General features: G+C 38.5%; 1 protein-coding gene across 4 annotated transcripts in view; it reads right to left on the reverse strand.

The window, feature by feature from the left end:
• Positions 1-2,822: 2,822 nt before the first annotated feature.
• LOC126404988 (potassium voltage-gated channel subfamily C member 1-like) overlaps positions 2,823-27,687 on the reverse strand; it is a 170,455-nt gene continuing 145,590 nt past the window's right edge. Inside the window, exons 5-6 of one of the 4 annotated variants that reach the window (XR_007571542.1) lie at positions 15,225-15,846; positions 2,823-10,651 (exon numbers count right to left, since the gene is read on the reverse strand). Coding sequence is in view for 2 of the 4 variants with exons in the window: in XM_050068469.1 (XP_049924426.1) it covers positions 21,329-21,372 (44 nt within the window). In the remaining 2 variants the exon portion in view is untranslated. Of the gene's footprint in view, positions 10,652-15,224; positions 18,268-20,130; positions 21,373-27,687 lie in introns of those variants that run through there. The other 3 variants (XR_007571541.1, XM_050068470.1, XM_050068469.1) reach the window with 3 other exon arrangements.

Here is a 27,687-nt window from a genome sequence, read left to right on the forward strand (position 1 = left end):
GGCCAAGTAAAGCTTCATCTAACGTTTTGTGTATTTTCTGATCCCACTAGATTGCACTCTTTGTTTAACAAAGGGTTGAAAGCACATTGAACTGACATTCCTTGAGCTGTTTTCATTAAATCAAAAGCGCCATCTAGTGGGGTCAATAAATACAACTAATGGTTCATGAAGCATCACCACTGCTCCGTATAAAATTATGTGGTGATTGCTGATTATGTTGCGACATTGATCAAAACTGTAGAGAAAAAGCCACAAAAAAACCACAGGACACAAATGGAAAGTTTTGGCATAAGCTTTTAATGTTTTTATTGCGTTTTCTATGTTTTCTCTTTAAATTGAATTGTTTGCGTTTTCCCAGTATTTTTGTGATTTTTTTTTAAAATAATTATTATTTATTATTCATCTGGATTTTATTTATCCTATCAGTAAAGGAGAAGAGTTGCTCAGGTAAATCAGCATTCACAGTCAAACCTTCATACATTTTAACAACAGAACTGTTTTTTTAAGTCTCTTTTTCACAAATGCTGTTAAATTATTACACCTTTTTTGTTCTTTACATGTTTCAAAAATAGAAAAGGTAAATAATAAACATTCCATTGAAATATAGTTTATACAGTTCTTTATTCTTTTTTTGTTTTTGTCTCTCCAGTGTAGTGGCAATAGAATTATATCCAGCATCAGTCTTTATAGCATAAACCCCGTTCATTAATGGAGGGAAGACTCTCATCTCTATGGCTCTGTCATCCTTTCTTTCTCTGCCTCTTTCCAGTGGACACAAAGCAACTATTTACCCCTGCTGTGGGGCCATCAACCAATCAATCGATCAATCGATCAATCAATCAATCAATCAATCAATCAATCAATCAATCATCAATCAATCAATCAATCAATCAATCAATCAATCAATCAATCAATCAATCAATCAATCAATCAGTGATAGAGTGATACGGACCCAGAGTGCCTAACTGAGAACTGCCCAGAAAGCTGCATCTGGACTTACAGCATGGAAAGCAAACAAAATGAGAGAAGGCCCAGCAAGATGAACACAGGAACAAGAAAATCGGACATGAGTGAAAATAACATTAATTTGAACTGAACAGACAGGTAGTGAGGCAGCTGATGGGTAATTTTCATGACCTTAGCATCCATGATTGGTGAAAAGTTGTAAAAGCAGTGACAAGGGAAAGACAAACCCACACATATGCTCAGGATATGTTCTGAAATGGTGACAGACAAAATTTAAAACTGATTTCCGAAACAAGCACCAAAACCTTGACAGTGGTGGGATTTTTTTTTGGAAAACCATGAATGGACTCATGAAACTGAGCCTGTTTGCCTCAGAAAGTGATCACAAAAATTGGCCATACGAGAAAGGAATGCCCATGCCTGCATGAATCATTCATTCAAAAAATGAATGAATGATCAGGAAAAAGAGTTGTTTGTGTCCTACACACCTGACAGAGAAAAGAAGAGGGGAAGACGAGAACCTGTTTTTTCTTTTCTTTTTTTCTTTTTTTGATGGAGGAGAGGCTTCCCTTCACAAGGCCATTCGCAAGTAAGTTTAAGTCATCATTTTAAAGTTTCCCATGCATGCATTTGGAATTCATCTCCAAAAAATAGGATAGAAAAACACAAGTACAAGGGATGCAAAAAGAAGCTTCTTCCTCAAATTAAGTGAAGGAGGAGGGGAGGAGGAAGAGGAGGAAAGGAGAGAGATAGAGAGAGAGGAGGTGAGGAGCATGGGATGAGAGGAGGAGCGACTGCTGCAAGAAATGCAGACTGGAGTTTTAGAGGCCAACTTGCTAGCTACAAACTGAAATAGAACATGATTTAGGTTAAGCTTGAACATCACTCTTCACCTTGGAATTTGTATTTTGATAAAATATTCCTAATTTCACTTCCTAGCTGAGACTTCATTTATGATTTTGGGCTAGCTGACTTGTTTTTCCGGATAATGTTGGCCGGTGGGTAACTCTAGCTGATGGTCAACTTATTCGCTTTCAGAAGACCATGAGATATTATTTAGGCTAGCTTACCAGTTCATCTGGACAATGTAGGCTAGTAGAGCTTGGAGTGAACTAGCTGGCTTTGGTAAATTCAACTTTATGTCAGCTTACTAGCTTTTCAGAAAGCTGTGAGAATTTATTTATAATTTTTGGCTAGCTAACCAGTTCATCTGGACAATGTAACATTAGGCCAATTAAGCTTGGCAGAAACTAGCTAGTCATAGTAAATTTAGGCAAACTTAAGGTCAGCTTATTAGCTATTCAGAAGACTGAGATATTTATATTTTAGGCTAGCTGACCAGTTCAGACAAAGTAGGTAAATAAAACTTGGCAGAGACTAGCTAGCCAGGGTAAATTTAACCTAGGGTCAAATAATTAGCTTTTCTGAGGAACTTGGGATGTTATATATGATTGTAGGACAATTTCCACTTAAGGTTTACTTTTTTGCATTTCACACGACCATATGATGCAAAGGCTGAAGGTCAGCAGACCTTATTTTTCAAAGGTAACTAGTTTTGGCCTAGCTCCACTGGCCTACACTGTCTTGAAAAAACTTGCTAACTTGCCTAAAATGATACAATTGAAGTATTAAAGAATACAAAAATAGACATTATATTTTAGGTTTTAACTTGAGTCTAGCTTTGTCATCACTGATTAGGAGGGTGGCCAGATGTGCAACTTTCATTTAAGTTTTAACCCAAGAGGGTGTGCAGCAACTATTTTTGTTCTGTTTGATTCACCACCCACCAATCAGATTATACCTGGTTTATTGAAAATACTTGTATATTGGCTTTTAAAACTCCACTCTGCATTAAAGGGGGTGGGGGTGGGGGGTGGGGGGATGGGGATGACAGTGGGCAGAGCAGCTCCTCTGCATCTTGTCCTGATATGTTTAGTCGTTGTTTGGGTTTCAAGTAAAGTTGCAATATTGGTTAGCTCAGCTGTTAGTCGTCTCACAGGGGTGTGGCTTAGCTCAGTTTGCACAGCACGCTTCCTTTCTTACACACACATCACAATTACACAAACACTCACAATCTCAGACACACTGGTACGCACACATAACCAAAACCCTAAAAAAGATCTTATACCATTATTGCTCTGTCCCCACTACACTGCAGTGGAAAAATCAGGGTTTATATTTGTCTCTCTAGAACTGCGCTGCCATCACTTCCTCTTCTTCTTCTACCACTGCCCTACCAATCTCTATTATGACTTACTGAAGTTGATTTCTGAAGCAACATGCCTAAGGAAATGTATGGATGCTGGGTTGAACCTATATTCTGAGATTTTTTGTGTTCCATACTGTGGAGTATCAAACAAGATATTGGGGACATCGACTATCTTTGCTCTGCCTGCTAAGTGTTCTTAAACTGAGCAACAAAGGTAATTTCTGCAGGGTGCCAGAGGAGTGAAAAAATTCAGTCTTTCAGTGTCAATAAACTATTTTGCAATTTCTGCTCTTGTGTGCTTTTTCATTGCAAAAAAAGAATTTGTGGCCTCTACACACGATATGCTCTCCACTCAGGTCAAACCTATGTAAATTTACACTTATTTCATGTATTTATTTCATGAGGACTACAGAATTTTGAATAGGGACAGCACAAAGGCTGCGAGCTGAATACCTAGAAGAGTTTCTGGTTTGACCAATGTTTCCATGAGGTCTCAACCAATCGACTTAGTCATAATAGAATTAATCTTCATCACACCAAAATGTTGAGCATGACTGCTGTCAACTGAGCAAACGTTGCAAACTACTGACGTGAAGTTTAAAAGATGTGGGTGTAATGACAAACACTATCTTGGCCTCAGCTGTTGCAATTTGTGTCCTTTTTTCTTAAATTTGTCTCTTACAAGATTCCAAACTTCAGGGACAATCAATAAATTAGAAGAAGCTTCTTTTGATGCTATGTTACATTTAGATACCTTAACTTGCATTTGTTTTTGTAAAACCCCTTCACTTGCACAGCCTTTAGGTAGGGATACACAAATTTATGGGCAGTTTTGTTGGTGATATTGTCTATTAACTTTGTTGGCTCAATCCCATACTGTTTTATTGCTCAAAGGCTTTACATTTTACATCTACAGTGAAGGGTTAGGGCCATGGTATAAATCCCCTTGTATCATTCATTCTGCAGTAACAGATGTACAACCAGATATTCATAAAGGCCAAATTTGCCCCCTGATTAAATCCCCCAAACCCCATCTTAGACACATAACCAGTTGTTGAAACCTGACATGAAACCTGGTGCCCCTGGTGTCTTTATGTTCACTGCATGCTGCACAGCATTAATTGATGCATTCCTATAATCTTCATGATCATAATTCATCATAATTGCATGTGTTACAAAATACAACATTAATGACATGTAAACCCAAAAACTACAGTAACAGCAACAACGTAAAAAATGCTGAAACCAATAGAAACCAACAAAGTGATTAATGACACTGAAAGAAGTTGTGTTTGCCTTGGTATAGCTACAGTACAGTACATGGTAGGCTATTATTTCTATTATTTTCTGAAGCTGTACTTTACACCTTTAGGAAGACAAGTGATATAAAATAGCAGAATTGATTCCTGTTACATACAAAACAACATAAAAAGAACACCCTGGAAGCAATGAGACCTAGTGGAGTGTGTTAGGACAATCGGACATAGTTTAGACCAAAAGGACAGAAAAATCTACTTTCAGGCTTCAGTAGTGTTGTTGGGATCCATTAAAATAATCATAATATTCAATATATGCAACTTGAAACCTTCCTGAAAGTACATACTGCAGCATCATAATACATTCCACCTCTCAGATTTTTGAAACAGTGTATTCCTGAGATAAGCCCTATTTTCTATGTGATTTTTGGCTCCCTGGTATCTGTTAAGATTCCCCCAGAATGATACAAAGGAAAGTGTGTCTGAATAATTCCCTATGATTTTTTCCTGCTGTGAAGTGTGACGGCATTTGAACAGAGTATGGATATCAACTAGAAACCTTTTTGGTCCCCACAATGCACAACATAGTGCAAACCAAACCTCATATATAACCAGCTAGAGGATTTAGAACTTTTCAGCCCTGGCCCCTTCAAGTTATCGGGTTTGGTTGCTGTGGTTGCACATGCTGTAAATGCTACAATTTGTAATTTTTTAATGACAAGCAAAGATTAAACAATTTTGTCCATCCAGTGAGCAATTTTTGAAAATTTCAAACATTCACACAGTTTGCAAACTTAAAAAGTCCTGAAGTGCCTAGGACTTCCCAAATCTGTAATTCATTAAGTGCACAAAGGACCTTTTCTGCTGTGCTCAACAATAATGTGAAGATAATCAAAGTTAAGAAAGGTTTTACTGCGTATATAAACCAAAATCTATCATGGTAAAGTAGCAGACCTGGCACAGGTTGCATAAATTGCCAATTTCAACATTAGAAAATCTGAGATGGGTTCCAGGGTCAGAGAATTCATGTCAGTACAAAAAATGTCAGTCTTAAGTTCCTTCTCATAGAAATTTTCTTCCCCTCGCAGCCCAGCAATGTGACGATAACATTTTTGTGAGCGTCCAGTCCAAGGGTAGACTCTTTTAGTTTGACTGCCCTAATTTAAAAGTGTGAAGTACAGCTGATGAACTTCTTTGGCTGGTGATTTTGGCAAAAGCAGTGACAACAGGAGAGTGCAGATTTGATCGTGGTAGCTGGACACTTTGTCTAATGGTTCTTTTCTGTCATTTGTTAACATTACAGAATTACATGAGAACATTGTGGTTTGATGTTTGTTATAGCCCTACTGTATGTCAGCCACATAAAAACAAACAAACAAACAAACAAAACAAACAAAACATGGATGGATCAACGGGCCCCTGGGCACAGACATATAAAAAGCCCAACTGACCAAGTCTCTGGGTGTTTGAGTATCTACTGTATGTAGTAGTTTTGTGTCTCTTTGTAGTCATTTAGAGTGTCTTTGTAGTAGTTTTGAGTCCGTAATTGTTTTGCATTCTCATGTAATCGATTGCTTCTCTTGAAGTCATATTTTGTCTTTGCAGGAGTTTTTGAGTCTTGTAACTCTTTGTCTTCATTTCACTTCTCTTGTAGTCATATTGTGTGTCTTTGTATATGTTTTTGAGTCTTTTCACTTCCCTTTGTGGTCATTTGTGTCTTTGCAGTAGGTTTTGAGTCTCCTTAATTTGGTGTCTTTTTGCCGACAATTTGCTTCTCTTGTTGTCCTCTGCTTCTCTTATTAGTCACTTTGTGTCTCTTTGTAGTTGTTTTGAATCCCTGTGTAAAGGTTTTTCTTCTCTTTGTAGTCATTTTTGTGTCTGTGCAGTGGTTTTTCATTCTCTTTGTAGTCATTTGCCATCTCTTTGCAGTCCTTTTGCTTCTCTTTGAAGTAGTTTTTCAGTCTCTTTGTGGTCATTTTGTGTCTGTTTGTAGCCATTTGATTAACTTCCCAAGAATATATGGTATCCGTCACTTCAACAAGAGAGGCTCACATCCAGGGGACCCCTATCCTTTGAGCCTATAGACCTGTGCCTGGTAAGCCTGTTCAGTAATCCATCCATGCCTCAAAACAAGTTCAAACAATTTTCCCCAAGTGGTGGGCATACATAGTCTCATAAATACCAATAAACAGAGAGCTACTAAACAGCATTACAAATAAACATTAATGTTCATACGAGATGCATAATAAAAAATAAATAAAAAGAAGACAAAAGTAAAATACCAGCACAATTTACAGCATTTTTTGTGATGACACATCTTCCAGTACCTGCTAGCTTTCAAGTGCTTCTGCCACCTTTAAAGGCATTTCCAACTTTTTATGTGTTTTCGTCTGTTTATTTAGTTTATCCAAATCTGTCCAGAGATTGTGAGAATACTTTATTCCCCACAGCCATGCATAACAGGAGTACTTGCTTGAACACATATAGCCAAGATGGCTACCTCTCACCCTCGGGGAACCACCACCAACAGGTGCGGCTGTTCATTCATTAATGCTGGTCTGACAAATGAAGTGTACACTGCACACGTGTGCCTCTTCTGCTCCTACCTCGTCTCACCAAGTTGTATTAGCAAGTGACAGACCAAACCTATTTTAGTGTTAAAGCAACTTGTTGTGGGACTATCACCACAGTGTTTAAATGAGACTTTGTTTGGAGTGATTGCGTATTACCTCACCAACCAATTAATAACATTTATCAAATGGGATCACTTTTAAGGATGAACTGATAAGAGATTGGTGTGATTTTTGATACACATTGAGTCAGCTGAGCTCATCAATAAAATTGGTATTAAAAGCCAAGGAGATATTAATATGGTGATGACTTATTTTCCAACTTCATTCAGTGAATAAATACACTTCGAATGAAGCTCCACTGTAATATAGTGTTTTTAAATATGGGATCTTTAACCAAACAAATGTGGCTACATTCCAGCTAACTCACGTGGGGTTTATTAATAATCACTCCCCTTCACTACACAGGTGAATTCCTTAGGGAACTGTGCAATTCACTGACAGAGTCGAAGGGAAGATTTGGTAAAGCTATTGCATAAAAAAAAGCTACCGGAGCAAACATTTGCAGATGACGCCCTTCAATTTGTCTGCTTTCAGTCTGTGTTAAGATGAGATGTTTCCATGAAGACTTCAAATCTCCTGAAATACATATTGTCTCTCCTTGTGTTTGGTCAGGTCCACGGCTACCACTGAGAACACAGAGGTCATTTACTCTATTTTTTACGATGAATGAGGGAAATTACTTTATGGTCTATGATTATAAGTAAGTAAGTACATTTGTTTTTTGGGGGCTGAGTCTGATAATTTTTGCTTCAATTTGATTGTTTTTAGGCTGTAATTTCAAAACTGTTGAAGAAAACCTCTTCACTTAAAAAGAAAACCAAAAATTCATGCACACTGCCCACCTAACTTTATTATCACAATGTTTCAGTCCTCAGACCTTCATCAGACAAAGTTCATACTGATAAACTGCCTGTCTGTACACATTTTGTGTGGGTTTTTTTTTTTTGGTTTTCTTTCCGATTCCTTTCAGGCAAACCCCCCCCCCCCCTTGATTTCAGACCATAATGTTGGGAGATAACATTTAATTTATTCTTTGAGAATGTTAAAAAAATCTCACAGAATTTTGGTGGGATGTTTGGTGTGTGTTTGTTCACACAAATGGTACATATAATTGACATAATTAGGTCATGATTTCAACCCTTCAACCCCTATAGAACATGTATCAATTTTAAGCTTAATTCAAACTGATAACTGATAATACAGAAGGGAAATTACAAAAAAGCATTTGATCTTTGGGGAAATGAACCAATACATTCTCACGGACAAAAATCTAAGATAGAATAACAGCCCTGGATGATGAGGCAGCCATCTTGAACCTTGTCAGAATTGCCTGGATCATTATGTGGGTAACAACCTTCTTCTATACCTTTTCCTGGCTTATTTTTGATCCTAGACTTCATATGACCCTTCTAAAACATAAAAAGTGTGATGTTGACTTGGATATCAAGGTCAGGAAAAAGTTTTCAAAAATGGGACACAGGCAATTTCAATTCAAACACACAGACTCAGTGACATCTCTGAGTGGACAGCACAGTTCAGTTCAGCATCAGTTTGATAGTCCTGGGTCCACATTGTAACGCAGACACACACAGCTGCCATTGGAGAGAGTTACGTATAAGGGTTCTGGTAAAAGGCTACAAGAGGAAGAAGAAAGAGAAGAGGAGGAGGAAGAAGAAGCAGAGTTGCAGCCAGGTGAGAAGTTGAAGTAATAGTAGACAAACTTGTAGTAGCAGAATAAATACTTGCAGAAGTTCGGAGGAGTCTTCTTGGATTTTGGAGGGGTGGGGGGTCTCCTAAGATTTCTTAAAGAAAACAAAACAGGGTAGATATTGCAACCCCTTTTTTTCTTAATTATTTGTGTATTATCATTAAAAACAAAATCGATAAAATCTTTTTTAAACATAATCCTACCCTTTTTTAATCTGTTGCATATAACATAATTTTGTTAAATGTTCATGTTTAAATTCTCAATTTCTAGCCCTGTTACTCATGGGGGAGATCAGAATGGCTTGCAGAAGTCATGCAAAATATTCATGCTGGTAAACAATGTCATAAAAATGCATTTCTAATTTGCAATCATTGCCATTTTTTTGTCCCTAGAATAGGTTCTCAAAGATGTTCTCCCACTCCTGCTGAATACCTGCTTTCTTTAAAAAGCCTCTTTCTTCTTGCCCCACATCCCCAGAGGTATAGAGTGTATGGTCTGCAGACTCTCCTTCCTCCCTTCCTCTTTCCCTCAGAGGGGGAGGGAGCTCCTCCTCATCCATCATGCCTTTTGAGAGAGTAGTTCACTGCAGGAGATGCTGTTTTGTACATGTTAGCAGCCACTTTGAGGGGATTAAAAAGTAGCTTGGATGATGATGACTTTGCATTGACATTGCTGCATGAAAAAAAATAAATCTGTGGTCTCTCACCCCCTTTCTCATTGACTCCTTCCGTTCTCTCTTCCCCCTTTTTTTAATCCATCCATTGTGTCTCTGACTGTCTTTCTGCGGGATTTAATTGGTTTCATTCATGCCATGCAGTTTTGCTAAAGAGGAGGAGCAGCAGCGAGATGCAGGGAGGGGGGCTGTCAAGATACTGTAAACACTTGAGAGGGAAAGAGAGAGTGAGAAAGAGAGAAAGAGGGTCAATCACATCTCCGTTTTCAGTGACACCTCCTTTTCTTTAGCAGATGTTTCTTGTCTTTGAGGGCTTTTGTTCACCCCAGTTGATATGTTCATCCATCTGTCTGTCTTTGGGTTAATTCCATTACAAGGTGGATGAAAACTGGCTCTTTGACATAAGATCTCAAACTGATCAATTGTTCACGAAGTCCCAAGATGTCAACTGTCTCGTGGAAGATTCAGATTATACCAAATTCAGGATCAAGATCATATCAAATATACATGTGATATGGCTGATGTTTTCTGATATGTATGAGTAGATTTCAGCCTGCTGTTAGAGGTCCTGTAGCTCTGCAGAGATTAGCAGGGCAGCCTGTCCTGTGCAGCCCAGCACCAACACTGGATGGGACTCCAACAGAGCAGTTAGACATCACAATGGACCACCCCTCACCTTGCATAGTGCTTTGAATGCCAAAACAATGGCACATCCACTGGAAATCAACAGTTGTCAATGAAGCTTCTTGGAAAAAAAAAAAAAAAAAGTAGTAAAGCAAAACTCATAACATAAATAGCGGGCATCCTTGCTGTATGGTTTCCAAACCCAAACTGTCACAGGCCCTCTGGCTGCTACACTGGGTGCATCCATGCTGTGGTTTGCTCTGCAAAGCAGTTGAAAAGAGGTGAAAATGTTCTCTCTCCCCATCTTGAAATAGCTTTTATGTGATTAGAACCATTTTCTTCATTAGGATCATCACCCAAGTTGCATTTGAATGTGTCACATAGATGATGAAAAATGTTCAGGTCTGAGTGCAAGGGACGATTTCTGCCACCCGTCTTCTTTTTTTTCTTTCTCTCTATCTCCCTCCCTTTTTCTACAGTGAATCCCGTTGAGGAAGATGAAGAAGCAGTGGTTTAAAGTTCATTGTCTTCCTCTTCATGTAGAGAAAAGGGGGGCGCAGGGGGGGGGTTAGAAACTTAGCACTGAAAGGGAAGAAAAAAAGAGAATTAAGTGAGGATTTGAAGTAAATAAGTAATGACTCGACCCTCAGACACCAGACCATGGCATAGATTTTGATCGTGCCATAATGAAGGCTGGTCAGAAAGTTAATTGAAGATTTTTCATGAGTTTACAACCCATAAAAAGTTTATCAAAACATTATAATTGAATTAAAAACATTATCTAATTAGATGATGAGGGCTTCAGATATTTCACATAAGCATTTGGTAATCATTTGATTCAACTGTATTCCAATCAGTTCTTTTGTCTCGGATTTTAAGTGGATTTAGTAACATCCAGGTCTGGTGCAGATCAGGGTCGAGGCCCATTTTACACACATGGAATAATGCTGGTGGGTAAAATAATGTTTTCTTTGATTTCATAAGAATGCTCAGTTATATACACAGTTCTGGGGCCAGTTGCAACAGCTTTTTGTAAATTACTACTTAGCCTGATTCAAATGTTAGTGTTGTTTTACGCATCACTATACTAAATGGGTTGCTTCTTATGAAGTAGTTCTTACGTAGAAAATAGTTGTTACGAAACATTTTACACCCACTAACTGCTGCGTATAACTGTTGTGTATCTAACTGAACCAACTGACAAAACTTATGTTAGCCTGCTGATATATGACCTGTTTAAAATGAAGAGTAAAAGAGGTAATGTGGAGTATGGTTGACATATAACAATAATAATGATAATAATTTTAAAAGACATTTTACTAAAATGACAAGATCATTTCAAAATGTTATGCCAATAATATTTGACTAAATTAGTAAATAGTCAGTAAGGTTAGCATAATCAGATGTTTTCCACACATTCTAAACTGTAGTACTTTAGTAACAAATACATACATTTATAAAATATGTATCTGGGGTGCCCCTTTGGGTCAGTTTTGGAAGCTCAGGGACAGCTGGTTAATTCCTGCATTTAACATGGAACCTGTTCTTTCACAATAAACCTGTGTTCACAGGAAACTTATGCTTAGTCAGCATAACTACCTGGGGTTTGAGCAATCAAACAAATTGGCTAGGTTTAAAAAAACAACAAGGTTTTGTTTAAAATAGGTATGTTTTCTACATAACTTTACTTAGTAACTTAATGAGTAGTCTATATGTCAGGTAGCTTATGTCACATGACACGTATGTCACATTAGCCTTTGTTATGTTGTTAAAAAAACCTTTTAATTTTGCACGGGATACAAATACTAGTCTTCTGGGATAAATTCCTGTGATTGTGTAATCCGCCACCCTGACATCCCTCTCTTTTTACACAGAATTTCTTGCTCTTTATGCTGTGGATGCTTTACATTACAGTTGAAAGTCCATCTGTCTCAGGCGCTAAAGGGTGCCTTGTGAGTCCAAATCAGATGTTGACCACGATGCTGTATTTGAGACCTTGGAAATGAGAATGGGCTGCTAAAACTGTAATTTTTGGTTATGCTAGCTTGTAATGCTACATCACGTTTGATTGGACAGTACTATAGATGTAGCACTGTGGATGTTCCCTAGCAAGTGATTTACACATTACCTACAGCTTTACAAGCTAAGACATTTCATAAGCTTTAATGTTGCGACCTGATTTTGTAAACCACTAGTTTTGATATAGTAATTATCAAGAGCTCAGGATTCAGTGATGGTTTTATTATCGCTGGTGCAACCCAACCCAGATCTATTGGTGTTGGCCAATGAGATGATTCCATCACAGATTCACATTTACAAGAGTGATTTAAGGAGACACCATAAGCAAAGTGGACAATTATTTTACCCACCATCACAGCAAAAATAAATTTAATCTTTCATCCAGCTGTTTTGATTTCCAGTTCTTCTGCTTAAAATTATTTGATTTTTAGATATTGACCTGTTTCCGAAAAGCCTCAAGATGAGGTAAGATCACTTTTTGTTGGTATACAGTACATCTCACATTTTGTCCATTTCCGCATTAGAAGACGCTACATTTTTTGTTGTTGTTAATTTTAACAAAAAAAAAAAAAAAAAAAAAAAATCAGCTCAAAGTCTGTTTAGTATCTTTTTCTAGAGATTTCAACCACAAATCAAAATTATACCAATCATTCCCATCGTTTTCAGTTTGTGGCCTAGTTAGGGCACCTTGTCACGTTTTGTTGTCATGTTTTAGAATGTCTGTGAGTTGTTAGAAGTTCCACTACTAGGAGATTTCTGCATTCAACAGGTGGTTTAAGTGAGTTGAAATGAGTAACTGTTAAACGCTCAACAATTTCAAACAAATAATCATCATCATCATCATCATCATCATCATCATCATCATTATCATCACTATTAATCATCTCATAACAACCCCTTTGATTTATACCCTGACTCCTAGGTTGGAAACCACTGGACTAACCTACCTATTTCCATCTTGACCAGCTATACAGTAGAATGCTATTTACACTTTGATACATTAACAACAACAATCTACTAATTAATTATATGATAATATGTCAGTCAAGGGCCATTACTTTTGATACTTTATGTAAACTTCTGATGCAGGACTTTTACTTGTAACAGATTATTGTTGCTGTGGTACTTTTAGCATCTGCATGTCAACTGAGCAAACTCCATCTGCAAATGAAGACAGTGAGATGTGGTTGAAAGCTCTACACTGTAGAAAAAGCTAATAAGCGGACATTGAGTTGAATTTTTAAAAAAAAGTTTTGATACTTAATACAAAGCATGGTGCTGTAACCTTGGGACCTTGGGAGTTTTGGCAAGAAAAAAAGTGCTCTGACTATAGACCGAATCACCATGACGTCGCATTGACAACAACAATCACTTCCGGGTAGACAACGGCCAATTGATTCAGTTGTGGAGACATGTAAAATTTGCAAAGCTGTTGATATCAGTTGTAATTTTCAGCCATAACTGTAATGTTTAAAGATAGTATGGTAGTATAGCATAGTATAGTATAGTTAAACACAGTGGTCCAACCTATCTGACATTTCTGTTGTGCTTATTTTATGTACTGTGTTGCTTCCCTAATGTCTTTGATAAACCAAATCTACTGGCAATCTACTGGAAGCTAAGCAATGTAATGCTGTGAACGGGTCGCAGCAAAAGGTATTTTAGCAACCTAACAACACCCAACTAAATTAATTAATTAATTAAATAAATAAATAAAAATTCAACATCAGTTCAAGTCTACATATTTAGTGATCGTGATAGACCAGCAACTCCTTTGCTCTGGAAAGTAAAATGACTGTTTTTGTCAATGAGTTCTGGTGGCTGTAAGGTAATGGCTTCAGTTCTTCAAGGGGAACAAGGTAAAGTGGTGAAAATATTCTAAATATAGCGTACACTTAAAGTCATATTGACTTTTTTTAGGTGGCTAAAAACTAACCAACTGAGGCAGTGTTTGGCCAGCCCCATTTTATTTTATGTCCGCGACAAGGGTGTCTTCTACCCGGAAGTTATTGTACTGGAAACATTGTGATTCGTTCTATATTATATTGCCTTTAGCTTACTGTCTACACCACAAGCGTACTGTAATATCAACAGATTCAGTCCCAAAGATGCTGTTAGGAAAGAGGCCATGGGAGTTTTTGTCATGTTATAAATTAGATTTATAGTGTTAGCCATTGTAGAAACCATTCTTTCTTAAATATTGCTGTACAACTTTCCAAACAGAATCCTCACAGCATGGACCACAAATGTGTACACTGAAAGACTTCTACAATGGCAGACTGAGTGTTCCTAATCTAAACTCTTTTCCAGTGGTGCTCAGTGTGAAAAAGTTGTTTGTATTAATGTAGACTGTTGCAATATAATACTGTACACCAAGGCAAAGAAATGATAGGCCAAACACACCACTGAAGCAAAGAAAAGATATCATTGCAAAGATCGCCCAGCCCAGCCAACATGCAAGTACACAGAGCTCGAATGTGACACACACTGATGTTTCTTTCTGTCTCTGTAACTCACTCATACAGATACAATCTACAGAGGTCCTCGGGGGGCTGCTCAGTCCTCTGATGTAACAATTCTTAGGACACTAATTAGGAAGCTGATGAGATCAAGAGACATCAAGGTCACAAACTTTGTGAAATCAAGATCTCAAAGTTGGAACCAGAGGACTGCAGTCAACCAGGACTGGGCCGAGATCCAGACCAAGAGCTGAGAGTGGAACATCTCAGTTGGTGTGTCCTGCACATGTACAGACCAGACCTTGGTCAAATAATTTTAGCTTTTTGCTTCATCCCACTTTAAGTTAGACCGGCAGGGTTTGCTGTATCAGGACAGTTTATTTCTAATTCATCTTGCTCTGGTGCAGTTTGTGCTTGCCCAAATGACAAAGTACAACTCTTCTGCACCTGTGTGGGATAAAACAAGCCATAGCTGGTGTTTGACCCAGGTGTGGTTCACACAAAGACTACACAAAAAGGAAAAAAAAGGGAAGGAAATAGAGTGCGGTACATAACACAAAAACACACAGAACATAAAACAAAATGTCACACCAACAAAGAACCACACACAGGTGAAGAAACACAACACAAAGAGCAAAAACGGTGCACAGGAACAACAGTGAGGTACACATTCTTACATGGAGAAGCGATTTTGCTTCTTTCTTTCTTTCCTTCTCCTTATCACCACACTTTTCTGTCTTCCCCAAACTTTTCCTCCTCCATCTCCTCCCTCTGATGCTGCTCGGCTGACAATCCACTCAGAACACATCATTTCACAGCACATTTTTCCCTCCTTCCCTTCTACAATATACCACTGCAGTGTTTTTCAGTCATTTAAATGTCCGTTCCTGTCTTCCTCCTCGGTGAAATCCAGTGTTTGGCAAAACTTTTTTTTTTTTTTTTTTTTTTTTAGGTGCGAAGATGCTCCAATTTTACTCAATTCCTTTTTGGTTTTTGCTGTGAGAGACTTCAGGGTGGGGGGACAACAGATGGTGTGTCTCACAGAAAGAGGGACACAGTCATTGAGGGTGGAAAGACGAGGGAATGACACAAAGAGAAGACAGGAAGCACGGGTGGACTAGGAAAGCAAAATAGCATCTTTGAAGGTAGGGGCAAGAGCCGCAAAACAAAGCACATGGTATTCACTGGGACAGAAAAGAGAGGAAAAACTCGTCTTTTTTCATCTCTCCCTTTTTCATACATACAGTACGTCTTTGAGGAAACATGGGTGAACAGGGGCACAGAGGGAGAGATTGATACCTGAGTTGTGAATGGATGGAAAAGAGAGAAATGTTGGCAACAAGGGGTAGAAACTTTAGAAATGTTAAATACTAAATTGAATTTTGAAGGGTGCCTCTGCAGTGTGGTTTCTTACTGAGTAGTCAATGCAACTTCTTCAAGGATCTTTTTGAGGCAAAAAATAAAACAGCAAAGATGTCTTTCGTAACATGCACCACTAAAGCACAATCAACCCTATTAGAGGACAAGAACACTGATCCTGGAAAACTTTGGCTTATAATAAATCACATTATTTTTTTTACATCCAATGCCAAAGTTTTTTTAAAATAATTTGCTGTCTGTAATATCCAGCCTGGTGTTACAGAAATACATGAAATGGACATGGCTTCTCAACAATGCATTATGTGATGGGGGGTATGAAATGTGTTAAAAATGATGTGCTGGCAACACAAAAACAAGGCCAAAGCAAAGTCAGTGAGAACCTTTTGTCTTGGTGGACACACAAATTAAGTATAAAGAGTGAAAAAGCCTGGGTACGGTGGGTGGGAGTGGGAGTGGTGCTGGATGGGTCAAACAATCACAGACTTTCAACCGGGAGACTGCTTTTAGCTTGCCATGTGAAACCAAAACTCAACGTAGTTACATGACACTGAGTAAATATGCAAATAACTAATAACTACTATGTGCAACTACACTAAGTAGGCTACATAAATTTACATTAAATATGTAGTTATTTTAATCGAAACCACCATCTTTCCCTAAACTTAACCAAGTATTTTTTTGTTCTCTAAACCTAACCAAGTCATTGTCTCTCCCTAAACCTACCAAACTGTGACCGTTTCACAACGAAACTGCGACCACTCATAATAGACTTGTCATCAGCATTGTTTTTGTGTTGCCAGCACATCATTTTAACATATTTCCTGCCCCTCACCATGCAATGCTTTGTTATGAGTTTGTGTCCATTTCAGGTATTTCACATATTTTATTTGATTTTTTTTAATATTTTTTTGGCCATTTTTTTTTAGCCTTTATTTGACAGGACAGACAAGCGTGAAGGGGGAGAGAGAGAGAGGGAGTGACATGCAGCAAAGGGCCACAGGCTGTAGTTGAACCCGGGCCGCTGCGGCAACAGCCTTGTACATGGGGCGCCTGCTCTACCACTAAGCCTCCGACACCCTTTCACGTATTTTTTTCATGCTATTTGTAATACCTACACATAGCAACTGCTATGGTTAAGGTTAAGAAAATATTTTTGTTATGGCAAATAATGGCTGATATGAGACTCATAGGCAACTAAAACACTTTGTTAAGGTTAGATAAAGATCGTGGTTAAAAATAAAAACTTGAAAATGAATTGCATGTCCATATTGGATTCTGGTCTCCTGCCTGGAGATTTGATGCGGTACCCGCCCATCCACCACACTTATACCCATACTTTTCACCAATGGCAATGTCCGCAACAATAAAGTAATTCAAAAGTTTTCAATGATCTCACCATTTTGACCATCCTGTCAAATGAATCTTTGACTGTATAACTAACAGCCCACTGGTTTACACCCGCTAACTTGGTTCCACAGGTATTATATCCAACAAAGTAAGTGATGATAGCATTCCATTAACCTTTTAGTTTTTCTGACTTTTTACCTGATCTTGCACTTCATAATGGAATAGCCAGAATATGAGGCAAGACATTACTACTGAAAAAGTGGGGGTCATGTTATATCCAAGGACTGGACATACACATTTTCAAAACATCGGGTAATTTTTTAAATAGTGAGAGTATTGTAGGTTCCTACAGAGTGTTGTATTGTGGATTGTTTGTAGCCTTGATGTTGCTAGACTAGCAAGGTTCTTTGAGTCCAAGCACTGAAGTCAGGCCAGCAGAGCTAACCTGAGCACAGTGTTTTGGACATAAAAACACACTTATGCTTACATGGTGAGTATTCTTACATACGTTTACATTTAGTCAAGTGTAAATGAAACAAACAAAAAGAGCTGGGTTAGAGTGGGTTTGTTCAAAAGGGGCCACAGCTCAGTTTGCCCAGGGCCCCCTAGTAGGTTTATCTGGCCCTGATCCTCATCTTTTGTGGGAGCTTGTAACGAATCATTGCATTCTCACATTGCAGAGGCATCCTCCTGAACTCACTGCAGTTTAAATGCAAGTGTAGACAATAGAACAGGACAGAGGGACATAAACATGACATGGGCAGCATGAAGTTACAGACATAATGAAGAAGCAGACAAATGAGACGATGAACAGGGGCATTTTGGTGAGGAGGTATCTTGGGAGGAGGATGGTCTGTCCTCTCTCTTGCAGAAGAGGAGTTGAGACAATGATGGAAGAAGCTGGATTTGTTTTTTTCATGTTTTAGCATTAGTTCACAGTTACTGCTTCTTTTTGCATATATCTGATAAGCACAGGGCTTTCAGAACAGTTCTCTGTGAAAAGAGAGGCAAAAAAAAGAAGAAAAAAATCATAAACTACGATTGTTAATATGTTTCTCTAATAAGTCTCTCAAATTCGATAAGAAAGCAGCTATACAAGACCTACTAGAAACATAACCCCTCCCTGTCCTGCAAAAATAAACTTTCCCACCCCCACCCAGCCCTGTTACAGTACCTAACTTGGTCTCTTCGGACCAATAGCATCATAGCATTTTGGCATGCATAATGTCAGCACGTCCCACCTCTTCTTGCATTCAAAGAGGTGAACATTTTTTGTCCTGCATGCTTTGTAAGTGCATATGTATGCATCTTAACACACACATCCATACACACACACACTCTTAGTAGTCTAAATGTTATATACACATTCATTAAGCTTGAGACTAAAATCTTATTAAACCTCCTCAAATTATTTGTCATATCAGTATCCTTATTGCTTGCAATGGAACCCCATGCAGATTCATATGCAACGCAAAATTTACATATGTACATCATCATGACAAAAGCGACCAATCAGCAGTGGCCTCAGGGAAAGTGACAGATGCACTCACAACAAGTGGACATTGGAAAGGGAGAAGAGGATGAGGAGAGGGTGAAATGTTGAGAAATGATAGATCCAGTAAAGAGACTGAAATATGTGTGTTTATGTATGTATGTGTGAGTGTGATTGTGAGTGTGAGTGTGTGTGTGTGTGTGTGTGTGTGTGTGTGTGTGTGTGTGTGTGTGTGTGTGTGTGTGTGTGCCTATGGTGAATGTCTAATAGGACTGGGGGTAAAAAGATTTTCCAACTGGGAATTTAATCCTGAACTTCCAGTGGATTCGAATGTCTAAATAATTCATTCATACATGAATCAGGATTCAGCTAGACTCCTGAGGAAAACTGGGAACTGGTGCCTGGCTTGAGCATGAGGCTAAACAGGAAACAGAACCCTGCATGACCCAAAATCAGGGTCACATGGTTAAAGGAACAGCTCAAGATTTTGGGGGAAAAATGCTCATTCACTTTCTTGCAAGGTGAGATGAGGAATCTATAAAAATCTCAGTACAGAGCTAGCGCCAGGAGGCTATTACATTAGCGTAAAGACTGGAGGCAGAAGGGAATCAGCTAGCCTGGGCCTAAAATGTCTATAGTCATGCATACCAATGACTTTTAACATCACTAATTAACATGCTGTATCTCTCCTGTTGCGTACATAAACAGTTGTACATTGTCAAAATGACATTGTGGTTTTACAGGGAGATACCATTTGTTCGTGCATAGCAGCCGGGATGTGGTGACTTCCTGAAGTCTTGTTGTCACTGTGAGGTAGCTCATTTTTACATTTCTGCTCTGTACATGCCAAACAAACTAGATATAGCCTAATGCATATATATTTTTAACATATCCTCATAGAACGGTTAATACAATATCCTATGAATCAGTACCCCACGAATGACGTGACGTACATTATTAACATAACGTTACAGCTGTTAGATTTGCGCAAATAAAATTGCTGTGGTTAGGTTTAGGAAAAGAAACACAGTGAGGATGTATCTTGTAATGACTCAAAGCTGACACAGTTCTGAACAAGCGTCTCCTGGGGAAAGTCCTAGGGAAAACTCTGTGGTTTTGTGACCCATCCGCCATCCCAACCTGCGCCCTCACAAGACCACTTGGGACCGCTTCCTTGTTTACTCCCGTCAGCGCATTGGTAACATGATTGCAGGCTTCCAAAATACATGGGTTATGCACGAATTACTGGCTCATGATCACATGCGATATGTACAAATTTTTGTAGGAAAACGTACAAACAGTTGATGAGAACAGCCTGATTTTTTTGCATTTGGGCGGAGCCAGACTAGCTATTGCCCCTTGCTTCCAGTCTTAAATCTAAGCTAGGCCAATCACTTTCTGGCTATAGCTCTAAAGTGAATAGCGGCCAGGATGCAATGACTTCTTGAAGTCTTGTCATCACTGTGAGTTTGCTCATTTTTACATGTTTATTCTGCACATGCTAATCAAATTAGATACAGCCTAAAGTGTATTTTTTGTATTTGGTCAGATCCAGGCTAGCTAGCTACTTCTCCCTGCTTCCAGTCTTAAATCTAAACTAGACTAATCCATTTCTGGCTATAGCTCCACAGTAGTTAACATAAAGTGTTTTTCCCCCAAAATTTTAAACCAGTTCTTTAAAAAAAACAATTATATGCTCCTCAGGCAAAGTCTCCTCATTTGGTGCTCTCATCTCCCAACACCCCCAGCTTCAACGTAAAAAGTAACAGTTGGAGATACCTCGAAGCACAGAAACATTCCTCTGAATCCTTACAAGATGAACAGCACTTTAGAAACTTCCTCAGCACATTTAATTGGTTCTTGTTTAGGCATATTATTGCCTGAACAGTTCACTGGGTAGTTAGTGATACTTCTTCTCATCTGAGAATCTAATGCAAATCGAAGGGAATGATTTCCTGCTGGCTTAAAGCTCTCTGTTACTTTCTGGTGGGAGAGAATTAAGGAGAGAGCGAGAGATGAGGACAAGGGATTTAAAACTTAACCAACAGACACATAATTACTGTCGAAAACGATGGATAAGTCAAAGACATAGTTCTGAAATCAATTACATTTCTGAAACATCAAACAATCCCAGTTTAAAACAATAAGGACATTTATATTAAGGGGGGAAAAAAAACCCTTGAACTTAGATTAATAAAACAATAAAAGGAAACTCACTGACAGAAAGATGACATTATCATGTGATCACACATATTGTTAAATTAATCTGAAAGAAAATGTATTCTTACGAGTTCACATTTGTGCATCTTAGTACAGAGGTAGATGCAGGTCCGGACACACATGCGCACACACACACACACACACACACACACACACACACACACACACACACAAACATCAAGGTGCACACTCGCGTGCAGCAAATACAACATAACTGAACAGAAACACAGATCTAACCACCGCTGTCTCTTATCTATCTACATTGCATATTTCTATGTTTGTCTCTGCTGTCATGTTCTCTCTCTTCTTCCCTTGCAGTGTTTGTTGTTCGCTCTTCTTCCTCTACCACGGGCTGTCGCTCCAGTAGCCATTCACGGTGCCTCCTACTGAGCAGTTGCAGCCGAATAAAACAGAAGAGGTGGACAGACAGAAGAGGAGGGGGGAGGGGGGTCGGGTAGGGTTTAGGACGGACAAAAAGGGAAAGAAAGAGAAGCCAAAAACTAAAAATATTGCCACTGGCTGCTGAGTCACACTGGAGTCAGTGCAAGTAGTAACGCTGTTGGTGGTGGTGGTGGTGGTGGTGGTGATGGTGGCAGGATGAACTCAGACTTCTCACACTCAGGCTGATCTGCAATGTCCAAAACTTTTCCAGATGAAGAGAAAGCCAAAGCCAAAAATTAAAGGAAGAGTTCAACATTTTGGAAAAATGCTAAATTGCTTTCTTTCCGAGAATGCTGCAAAAGGATGAATATCAGTCTTTTGTTCATGTAACGAGAGCAGAGCTGGAATCAGAATGTGGTTAGTCTAGTTTAGAGGCTATCAACAGCTAGCCTGGCTCTGCTCAAAAACGCATCTGGCTGTTGATCTTAATACTTTTAGCACATTAACACAACCTCAACCACAAATTGTCCTTTGTCTTTACATTTGTGCACCATTTAAAAAGACATGACACTTCACATTAATTAGTCAGCTTTGCTCATTTATATTGGACTGAGCCTGGCTAAGTGTTTCCCCCTGCTTCCAGTCTTTATACTAAGCTAGGCTTACTGCATCCTGACTCCGTCTATTAATACACAGATATGACAGTGGCATCAATCATCTCATCTCACTCTCAGAAAGAAAGCAAACAAGCTTTATATGTGCTGTTCCTTTAGCCTTTGCTTATGACTAAATGAAAGCACAACAAAGAAATGAGAAATGATCATCCCTTTCTTCTAAAATTTGCACCTTATCCTTTTCTTGAAAGCAGAGGTGAGAGTGCGTGGAGGGCAGGTGAGGAGTGTTGGTGTGTTAAAGATCAGACCCTAATGCTCTAGCTTCCATGATGCCTACACTGGAGGTCTTTGTGAGGCTAAAGGTAAAAGTTCATATGTATATTCACCTACGTTTTTTTCTATTTTCCTATAGCTGTTTGGTCTATTTATTTTACAAAATGTGTTTCATGCTCCAGCTCTGCGGTGTCGAGTCGAGCAACAATACAGCCAATACCAACTCTGCTCCTCTGGCATCCCCTTTGGCAGTGATTCCCAACCTTGTCAGCTTGTGATCCTTTAAAACAAAGATGCCGCAGATTCTCAAATCAGAGCCATATCTTAGACAGAGGATACTGAGGTAATGTCCTCTGTGTTTGGGGATTTTTGGCACTCAGTGGATAAATAGGGGTGATTCCAGTATTTTGTAACTAGAATCAGCATCAAATATTGAAACTTCTTTCAGGTAAATAAATTTAACAAGTAAAGAATTTACAATACATTTCACACCAGAATTTTGGCTGTGAAACTTTCTCACCTTCATGCTGGGAAATAACATTTACAGACTATAAAACTGAAAAAAAAAAAAAAAAAAAAAAGACTGAAAGATTGCAAAAAAAGTTGGCTAAGGTGAGAAAGTTGGTAGCATGGTGAGAAACAGACTTAGGGAATAAACCATGAAGCACGTTAAGCATGTTACTTAAGATTCCACTGGAGAGACGAAAAACATCAGATGTTTCCGGATCAATGAGGAGACTGTAACCTTCCTCACATTAACACATGAAACAAACAGAAAAAGAAACAAAATACAATACAAACAAATACACGAAACAAACCTGACTGGAGAATTTGCTACATAAACTATTTATCTCAATGAACCAACCCATAATATTTGTTTCATAGCAGCAGATGGAAACGCACATTGAATCACATTTTCTTTTTGCCAATTTTGTGTAAAATTCATGCTGCATCTGGATGGGATCTTGACTAGAATGGGGTTGTAATTATCTGTAAAGTGGTGACTCACATGGTGATATCAGCATAATGTGCAATTCCACAATGGAAATGTACATTAAATTTACATTATCCTAAATGTACATTATATTATGGAGCTTCCTGTATATAATATTGGACATCTACAGCTGCAAATTAAAATAGGAGGTGATAGAAAAAAAAAATCACATTTTCATGTATCAATAAATATATTTGATAATATATATAATCTTTTAATTATCTCTCAACTGCTGGTTTATTTTTGCAACTCCTGAGGTTGGGAATCACTGTCCTATGACCTGCCTCCCACCCTGACAGAGACATACACGCTTCTTGCCCCAGCTGTCCATGGTATTAAAAAAATCATTTTTCATCAAGCTCTCCTGCAGTACATACTGTGGATGTCTGAGGAGAGTCTGAAGCCTGAGGAGGAAGCAGGAGAAAGACAAGGAGGGGATGCTGCTGCTGCTTTCATAAGTTAGTCATGGAGGTGATCTGCAACCTAATAAAACACCTTCTCTTCTTGCTCCCTGTTCTAAGAGCTACAGTGAGAACAAACCAATTAAATTTGCACATGCGTGCAATAGAGGTTGTTTGGTCTCAATCTAACACAAAGAACTAAACCTTAACAGCCTACATGGCTTTTTTCAAAGGTGCCGAGGTGCTACAGTTTGGGGTATTTCCTTTTCAGAGATATGATTTTTACTTTAAGTATACAAAAATGTCTTCTTTTTTTGTCTTCTTCTTTTTTTAACCTACTTGAAGGTATAACGTATGTTCTTATTCTGGAGTCTCATGTAAAAACATGCATGCTGCAGTAATATGTTAGTGTTTGTGTGTTTGAATGTGTGCATTGTGAAGCTTATTATTAGAAAAGTCTCTTATTAATAGCTACACTTAAGTATTGGTCTTAAAGCATTGAAGTGCAAGTGCAGTGTCAAGATACAGGCAAGAAGTAGCACAGGGAAAGCTAGAGGTAAACTAACTCAGCTATCATATCAGTCTAAACTAACCTAGACTCTATCCCTGTTAGTAAGGCAGGTGTGTTAGTGTGTGTTTGTGTATTTTTGAATACGTTTGCTTAAGCGTCTATCTCAGCTTAATCAGTAAGGTTTAACTATTCTGTGGTTTTAAAATAGGACCCTCTAGTGCCTAGTAGAACTCTAATTCCTTGTTGTTTCTGTCAAGAGGAAAACATGAGTGATGGTGATGAAAGAGCAGCTAAAATGAATCAAATGTCCATGATACACTCCTTCCATGCTGATGCTTTTTTTTCTTTTGCATGTTCCCCAGAAGAAAAGATAAAGAAAAAAAACATTGTTGCTGTTGTTGTTGATATTTTGTTGTGTTTCCCTGTCGGCTATGCTACAAGATGGAGGGAATGGGGGAGTGGCATCGCCTGAGGCCAGGCGGCTCAAAGGGCTCGAAGGTGGAGTTGGTGATGGGCGTGAGGCGCAGCGGGGCGCCCGTCATCCCGGATATATTATTGAGGCTGCGTGACTTCTCATAACCCGTGGCTACATGAATATGACAAACACAGGTAAAAGGGCAAAGGTCAGAGCGGAGTTATGAAGGGTCATTCAGATTAGCAAATTAAACAGTCAGCATGAACGTTTTCATGATTTGGTAAAAGGTTGTAATGTAAGGAATGTGTGGGATTGCATGTAAATGCAATTTTTTTTATAACAGAAAGTAATGTTATGATATGTTCATTTATGTTATGGTAGCATTGCACATCAGAAATTGCAAATATAAACCGTTTGTTACAGTTACAAGCATTTGTAAATGAAACAAAAGTTGGGAAAAAAAGAGAATAAAAAACTCAAAACGAAACCAGCCCAAACCAAGTAAAATATTTTAGACCAAAGGAGGAAGTTAGAAAAAGACGGATAGACAGACAGACAGATGGACGGAGGGACAAACAGATGGACAGACAGAAAGAGACAGGACAAAACAGGAATATTGGTTACGAAAATCAGCTATCAGTTGCTACAATATCCTGTAGACACTTATAGGTGGCGCTCTGCAGTGCCCACATGAACTGTGTCGGGGAGGGAGGATGCACTAGTCAAGTGGATGTACACTCTGATCTGAATACATCCCAGAAGATTTTTATACATGTACATCCACTGGACTACCTGCTCTGGAGTTCCCAAAGGCACATCAATGGTGGTATACTTTGTTCAGGAACATGAAGCACAGCCAGACTGGGGGGTTTAATGATTTTTGGGAAACTCAGAGAACGTCCGGTGGTAAATCATCTGGAGCTGAGCGCAGTTAGAAATACACACTATCCTCCACCTCAGTCCTAAAAAACTTCACTGAAGACATTTTGATCTCAGAGTCCAGGTGTTTTAGCCAGTCTACCAGTGAGAACAACAGGCTGCTAACAAGGACACAGTCAGTTAGACAGAAAGACAGACAGACAGATTGACTGAGGACAAACCCCTCTCCAAGGTCAGAGTCAAGTATGTGTTTCACTTCATTCAGGTGGTAACACTGAACATGTTTAAAAGTCTACAGCCATGCTAACTCTGTGAGGCTGTGATTGGCCATAGCGGTGCTTTGAGCTAATATTAACATCAGCAGGCTTGACAGGTAAAATATTTACCATGCTCAACCTCTTCATTTAGCATGTTAGCATGCTAACATCTATGAGTTAGCCTTAAACTGAGGCTGATGGATTTTTTTTTTTTTTAATGATCAGGTTGAAATAGCAGGAAGTGGCAGAGTTAGGTGACATGTTGGGTGGATTTTATTCTTCTGAAACTTTACATAGTAATTTACAACATTCTTAGATCAGATCACTTCTGTTTCCCAACTTTTCAAGAAAAAGCCCTATGTAAAACTTGGAATACTTTGATAGATGACTGTTCAATCCGCATGAATTTGTATTAACCTGACATGAACTCTTACAGTATAGATAACCTAACATGACTCCAGCCAGATGACCTGATAGGACTCTGACCAAATTTGGGTAGGTGAGGAGACAGCAGCTTAACACCTTTTAATGCGTGTATTGGAAAGCTTGTAGGTGTGTCAACTGATACTGCTTGTTTGTCAGACACTATAAATTGTCATGATGTACCAATTCTTTGGCTTTCTTGGAAGTAAACCCTCAAATGTCCAATCCTATGTGTTTTGAGTCTCTTTATTTCACAACAGTACTGGATTTCTTTTTAAAGAAACATGAAATAGAGCACTGAGGGTTTTACAAAAATCCCATAGCCATATATTGGCTAATATTCATGTTCAACCCAAATGCCAGAAACAACGTTTACATTGTACGTTTCTGCAAACATTATACTGTAGCGGATATTTTGAAACGTTTCATTTCTCAACAACACTAAGGTGAAGGTGTGGTTAGGTTTAAGGACAAAATCCACTTGGTTATGGTTAGGAAAATATGATGTTTTGACTTAAAACATCCATGTTTGGTGAGGAGTCAGTAAAAAACATTCAGCTTTGATGCCACAAAGACAGCTGGGAAAAGCTGTGTTGTGCTGCTAAATCCACCATCCCCTCCACCTCTCAATGACAAAGTCAGCTCATATACTTCTTCAGTTTAGAAACAATGATATTATATTATGTATGAAACGCACAAATGTAACATCCATGGTTTGCGGAAGCGTACAATGCAAATGTTTTCATCTGGCAACTAGGCTGTCATGTATTTATGCACTGACATAGCCTAATAAAAAAAATGCTTTTGAAAAGGTTCTTTCAAGAGAGCACTCCAGTGATTTAGTATTAAACTTCCATGAAGCTGAGGGACTCATAAGATGGTGGATGGATGATGATGGATTAAATAAAGACTGGTCAAAACTGAAAAAGCAGAGACCAAAAATATTTTCGCTTTTAGTCCCTTTTATGGGTTACGCTCCAGAAACACTACATTTCCTATCATGCACGCTTGAATGCCCACTTCTTTCAAATCCCAAACCTCCAATTTGTAATGCAGGTTCAGGTGTCTGAACTGAGCTCCTCTCTGGTTATCTTGTCATGATGAATACGGTGAAACTCGTGAACGAAATTGGTGGAGTGCTCCTTTAAATTTGTTTTTTTAACAACTGTCACCAAGACAGTGGCCATTTTACAGTTAAAAAGTAAACTTGTCAGAGCCTTCTGGTGGACAAATTACCGTAAAACTCAGAATATAAGTCGCACTGGCATATAAGTTGCAGTCTATTTTTTAAGGTCTCAAACAGGGAAAACAAGGTTTTATATTACTATTTGTTAATAAAAACGTTATACAAGTTATTCCTACACTATTTCCCTTTATTTTTAATTTGAAACACATTCAAAACACAATAACCTCTTAAGCAGCTTTGGTTACTTTTCAGATTGCAATTTTCCAAACAACCTCTTCAGGAAATAAAATTACGGTATAACAACATCGGTCAGCTTTCAGTGAAAATGTAGTGTAAAAATAAATAAAATCCTATTGTCTGTCCTGTT

Source organism: Epinephelus moara, chromosome 18 (assembly GCF_006386435.1).
Source record: "Epinephelus moara isolate mb chromosome 18, YSFRI_EMoa_1.0, whole genome shotgun sequence".
NCBI classification, from domain to species: Eukaryota; Metazoa; Chordata; class Actinopteri; order Perciformes; family Serranidae; genus Epinephelus; species Epinephelus moara.